General features: G+C 35.8%; 1 protein-coding gene across 1 annotated transcript; it reads left to right on the top strand.

Annotated features, from left to right (window-relative positions):
• Window positions 1-1,512: 1,512 nt before the first annotated feature.
• On the top strand, window positions 1,513-5,233 carry LOC117118977 (complement C1q tumor necrosis factor-related protein 7-like). Its single transcript, XM_033263737.1, has 2 exons — window positions 1,513-1,666; window positions 3,945-5,233. Exons 1-2 carry the CDS (start codon window positions 1,629-1,631, stop codon window positions 4,660-4,662), a joined length of 756 nt encoding a protein of 251 aa, XP_033119628.1. The 5' UTR covers window positions 1,513-1,628; the 3' UTR covers window positions 4,663-5,233.
• The last annotated feature ends 1,305 nt before the right edge of the window (window positions 5,234-6,538 follow it).

The raw sequence follows: 6,538 nt of genomic DNA on the forward strand, positions 1-6,538 counted from the left end.
AGAGATGGTAGGCAGCAGAGAAATAGGTCTATAGTTAGTTACTGACTTCTTTGAACCTGATTTGTAAATTGGTTATTTATTTATTCAGCAATATTTCACGAGGGGGCTCTTACAGCAAAGCTGACTCAAAGAGGCCCTCATCAGTAAATACAAATATATAAAAGGAAAGAGAAATATAAAAATACTATAAAATATACAATCACTAAAACATAATAACATGACTTAATCGATATATTGCTGTCTTAAATAATCTTTAAGACAAGATTTAAAACTGCTAACAGAGACATCACAGAAGACCGCAGACATAGAATTTTAAAAAGAAGTACCTGAAATACTGTAGAAACTATTTTTTAAAATATAGCAAATGCGGGCATGGAACATAAAATGTATCATTTGTTAAAGCCCTTGTCTGAATTCCTATTCTGTTAATTTTATTAAAACGTTTTGCAGAGGTAATCTGGAGCAATACCAGTGGCAGCCTTAAATGCTAAGCAGCCAAGCTGTAGTGTTATACGATCCGATACATTTAGGGTGTTTAAAGTGTGGCAGATGATGTCCGAGGATGAACATCAAGTACAAGCCTCAGTTTTGTAATGATTGGATATTTGCAACGACGGAATTACCCCTGGATCCCTATGCACTACCGCAGTAGTCAATGTGTGGAAGGATAATAGTATTATAAACTAAAAATTTAGTATTGGAGTCAAGATAGTTTTTAGTACGTGCTAGTAATAACGAAATTGATAAAGCAATAATGTAAGCTATTTGACATGAGGATGCCATGTCATCTTTTCGTCGAAGATAATACCAAGGTGCTTATGACTTGTGACTTGCTTAAGACTGTGGTTAAGATTTATATTAATAGTGTTATTATTTTTTAAGCGGTGAGGAATGCCAATTAACAGTTTCAGTTTTTTCCAGATAGTTTCAGTTTTTTCTGAGATAGTGAAAGCTTGGAAGTCAAGTAAGCTATATTTTCTAGAAAGAAATAATGTGAAGTGAATGCGAAGTATTGTTATCATTCTAAAATACATTGCTGAAAACAAGTCACTTTGTATCTTGACTGGTCATGGACCTTTAGTAAAGGTTTGTTTTGATTACATTTACGTGCATTCAGAATTTGATGACAAGAACGAACTGTATCATGCTTCCAGGAAGATTAATGAGTGCCAAGTATTCTCATCATTCCAAAGAATATCTTAAGACAGGATGATGTACTTAACATTACAGATGGTTTTTAGAATTCAATAGAAGTTTGTTGAATATTGAACCATCTGGATTCAAAGAGAAAAAGTAAGGGAAACAAAATTTGATTATGAGTTTAGGAAGAAATAAAGGCACAGTTCAATATTATTCGGACATACATCTGTAAAATAACTTTAAACAGAACTATGTTCTTAAATAATGCAAAGTAATATTAGTTTCTGGAATCAATGACAAAGTTGTTCAACCTCATTTTAATCCATCTGTGCTCATAACTAGCAAAAGTTCAAGAAATCTGATTGTATATAAAGGTACAGTAAAATCAGAACAACAGTTCATTCGGTAAACAAGAATGCACTAAAGAAACAGCACACAGGGAAACTGTAAACTTCTCTTACTAACATCATACAAGACAAAGGACTTGAATGATAGATTTTCTTAGAAGATTTAGAAAAATCTTTAGGTAAGTAGAAATTAACTTGTTGACAGTTTTTATTCATTGTATGCATAAACATCAATGTGGAGAAGACCCTATGTTCTGCTTTTCAAACAACAATAATAATAATAATAATAATAATAATAATAATAATAATAATAATAACACTAATAATAATAATAATTACATTGTTTTGCTTGCGTGTACTGTAGTATGATATGGACTCCCAATCCCAAGAAGAGGGTTTAATGTTAGTCATTATGTCAGTGGCGTAGGGATGGGGAGGGCAGCTGGTGCAAAGCACATGGGCCTAGGGCTAATAGGGCCCATTCATAAATAGACCTAGAAATAATTTAAATTAATTTCCAATTTAATGTGTTTGAAGAAAAAACACCAGCGGGCCCCTCAATAATACATAGATTTTTAGAGGAGTAATTATTGATTACCATGTTCATTTAAATAGACCGAATTGGCGGCTCAGGTCACATGAATTATAGTGGGTATAGGGTTTGTGTACAATCTATCGAGATCGTGAGAGGACAGCATTGAATATGGCTTCGCCTTGTTGTTGTAAGGCACATCATAGATGTTGCACATGTTAGTTGAAACTAGAGTTACAATTTGGTAAATCGTTTTATAAGTATTTCAAAATTCAATTTTTAAAAACAGATGGGTTTGGATAGTGGGAGTGAAGCTTGGAAGTTTTTCAAGGAAAGGTACGTTCATGATGTGCATGTTGCTCATCGCCGGCTGAGGTACTTTTAGGCCCAAGTCAAGAATATATTATTCATGGCAAATGCTATTGCAGCATGAATAAAATAAAAATCTTCCCATTTGTTCAGTTGAGCAATCAGTACCGTTAAGGGCTATTTTCTACTTTATTACCTACTTGAGTACAGAGTATAGTTGAGGCATAACAACTCCCTCCCTGGTCAAGGCTTAACACTAACAGTGTAGCCTAGGCCTATACACTGTATGTAACCTACACTAGCAGCATTCCAGAGCCTAAATAAAATGCTCGGAGATTGCAAAATAATTATAAATTACTATTTTAAAAAACAGACGGCCTTACATTACTTTACTTTGGGTCGATGTCTAAAAAACATCATAACGCTCTCAAATTTTATATTATTTTATTCATTGTACATTGTTATGTTTCTCGTCACTGTACCACATTGAAAATCAGTACTATAGTACTGAAAGTGCCTACAGTATTAAGAAAGATTACATAAATAAAAATAAATATACTCTGTTCAAACTGAGTGCACTGTGGTTTAGGATGTGGTTTGTTTACATTTAGTACCCACTATGTTTCATGACTGGTAATAGCTGGAGGTGCCGATTCGGTCTATTGCTTAATTTTCCACCAGTTTTCTTGATTAGTTAAGAACTAGCTTCTCAGACCACATAGGCCCCCTGAAATAGTTACGAAAGTTACGATTATCATTAGTATGTATTACTAGCCTAGGCTATATAAGGTTATGGGTAAAAAGATAAAGAAGCACTTCATACAATGAAAATATGAATCATACCTCTTCGTAAAATTTTCATTTAAAATACGGATCCTGAAGATTTAAAATGGCGGGACTTTCAGGGATGAAGCTTTACGTCAAAGGCCGGCAATTAATTGTGCATTGGGTCTTATTTTCACCTAGCTTCGCCGCTACATTATGTCCTTGAATATTTGCTTTGATACATGGTAGAATATTAATCCTCTATTCTAATATTCATTGTACTGCACTACAACCAGTAATTTTAATCACACAGTAGAAGAGACGGCAATCGCAGAACTGAATTTATTTTTGGTAGTTTCATTAATAATTTAATACCATAGTCAGAATTTTTAAAAAGGGGGCCTCCATCCTCTAAAATTTTAAAAATCTATATAAAAATATGGAGGAAAAAATAAAACTTATTTAAGTGCCATTCCCAGAGATCAAGGGGTTTCATACAGTGGGGGAACCAGCGGGGTGGGGGACATTTCCCCCATACGACAGGCCTGGACCCCTGCTGTCTGATGCATAACAAGGTAGTCGGATCAAAAATTAAAAAAAATAATAATTTGCCTATCCAAACCACGAGCTATAAAAACTATCCTAGTGAACCTTACAAGGAGTTTTTGTATTTCGTGGTGTCGACCTAGGCTTCGTCGACCCCTTGGCTCGAACCCCTCCATCAGACATGTTGCACCCCTTGTCTGCAAATAGTCCGGACAGCTCTTAACATCGCTGTTGACTTTGCTGTGTAAAATAATTAGCACTCATATACCTAACCAAAGTAATGTAATTAATTTAATCAATTTCAGATTCAAAATGTATCTTGCAATTGCCATACAACTCAGCATTTTCTGCATCATCCAAGCAGCTAATCTAGATGAGGACAAAGCCTGTGGGGACTGTTGTGCTGCAGGGACTCATGGAATTCCTGGCACACACGGTGCCCCTGGTGCTCCAGGCCCAATAGGCCTAAAAGGAGATATCGGAGTGAAAGGAGAAAAAGGAAACCAAGGTATAGATGGGAAAGATGGGCTTGAAGGTAAAATAGGACCAATTGGTCTAACAGGTGCTACAGGTGAGAAAGGTGAAAGAGGAGAGAAAGGCGAACAAGGTACCCTAAACAACCAGCCTAAATCTGCGTTCTCGGTTGCATTTAGGAACAATCCTGGCCGTCATCCAATTAGTCCAATGAAATACACAACAATAATCACAAATGTGGGTAGTCACTACAATGCAGAAACAGGCAAGTTTGTCTGTCAACATCCAGGCACCTACGTCTTCCAATTTGCATCAGGGTCATCTAACAACGGAAACATTGTAACACAAATCATGAAGAATGGGCAACGTGTTGTCTCAGCATTTGAGAGTGGTCCCGGCTCCAAATCAATTGGAAACACGGTTGTTCTTGATTTAGTAGCAAATGATGAAGTGTGGACTCAGCCTCTAAGTACCAATTATAACTATTACAATAGTAACACTAATGCCTTCTGTACTTTTTCAGGCTTCCTGCTTTATGCAACAGCATAAAGGATTTTAAACAAACTATTATATACAAATTGCAAACCAGCAACTTGCAACAGAGGCTTTTATGAAAAAAACTACACAGATATGAAAATTCTGTTAATATTCGATTCCTTTCATCTTTTTACTTATAATGAAGTTAACATCAAATTGTGCTTGGTTGTAAAAATAGCTTATTTAATAATGCTACAAGTATAATCCGAGGTACAGAAAGCTTTCTTAGCAACATCATATACAGTTGGTTCATGATACTTGGTTGAAATACAATCTGAACATTTGTGACTTGCTCTGGCAAACTCGCGGTTTGTTGCAATTTCTAATTTTGCACAAGCACCTAAACGGTTGAGAATCAGAATTTTGAACATTTCCAGGTTTTCGCATTTTATAAAAAAGAAATTTGGAGAACATTTATGCAAAATATCAATCTCACTAAATCTAACTGAAAAGTATATCGTTACGCCATTGCTGAATTTGCCAGAGCCAGTCACATTTTACTAGTTGATGTTTTTCTTGGAATTATCTATTATTTCAGTAGTATGAATAAAAGAACTTTAAAAATGGACAAACTAATTAAAAATTGTCTGGTTTTAATCTGAATTTGTGCTGACAGCTCACTGACTCACTTCTCAGGATTTTGTTAAAAGTGTAGTGTCAAAAACCAAATGGTGGTGTGTATTTATTAAATGTAATGTACTATCTGACATTAAAACTAACCTCAACTCTCCACACTGAAATATTCAGGGTTCATATTTGTATTTACCCCCCACCCCCTAAAAAATATTCTTAGTTTTTATCTTGTGGACTAGCATTATTTCATTTTAATGTTCAAACTCTCATTAAAATCATGTTGTATGGTTATACCATACCAGTATATACAGTAGGTCCCTGGTTTTAAAATAATTTATTTGAAGGCCCAAATTATTTTTAGAGTTGATATAAACAGGCCAAAAGATAATATCCGAGATGCAAGCAACCTGAAGCTCTTGGGTACAATGCCCGAATCTCCCTGCTACCACAAAGTTCTTCGAAGGTTTGCTTCGGTCTTTCAAATTCTATTTTTAACAGTGGCGGATTCAAGGGGTAGATGAGCAGGCATGGGCCCAACCCTACACCCCAAATTTTATTTTCATTAAATAAAATGGGGGAAAAAAGGAGAATTGTAATCAAAATCAGGTCAGAGAGTGCCATTTCCGGCCATCTAGAGGTGCCATGATCATAAATTTTACCTTACACTTAACCATGGTGGGGCCAAGGTGGTCTAGACTCTCCATCTGTAAAAGTCCCTCCCTTGGCTCTCTCTATTCCGAATTCCTGGATCCACCACTGTTTAATTTTACTACACTGCAATATTATGACACACAGCATTCATTATAGTTATATTGAAACCAAAGATTGATTTAATATTTTGCCAAAAGAAGGCACTTCAAGAACTAATTCTTCTTTGTTTTAAATCATCACAAAACAAGATTGGTGAAAAGATTTGCTCGACAATGGGGAAAGAGCGATGTCACTGGCGGGGTTTGGGTGGCGATGTTACCCAATGTGAGCGCAACCGAATGGGGGCTATGGCCCGGGTTTATTAATTTACTTAAAGGGCTAAATCTTTTTTTAAGTTTATATAACAGGCCAAAGATAATATGTTGCAAGCAAGTTGTTAAAATTCATGGACCTGAAACTCTTGGGTATAGTGTGGTCAAATCCCTCTGCTGGTGCAAAGTTCTTGGAAGGTTTTCTATTTTTAACCTTAATCTTACAACACTACAACATTACATGATACAGCATTTATTATAATTATACTGAAACAGTGGCGGCTCTAGGATGTATTTTCTGTGATTGGGGGGTGGGGCTGAGCTGTCCAACAGGGGGGATTTGGGCTCGTAGG

This window comes from Anneissia japonica, unplaced genomic scaffold (genome assembly GCF_011630105.1).
Source record: "Anneissia japonica isolate Jap-2015-1 unplaced genomic scaffold, ASM1163010v1 scaffold1826_len1998817_cov189, whole genome shotgun sequence".
Lineage (NCBI taxonomy): Eukaryota > Metazoa > Echinodermata > Crinoidea > Comatulida > Comatulidae > Anneissia > Anneissia japonica.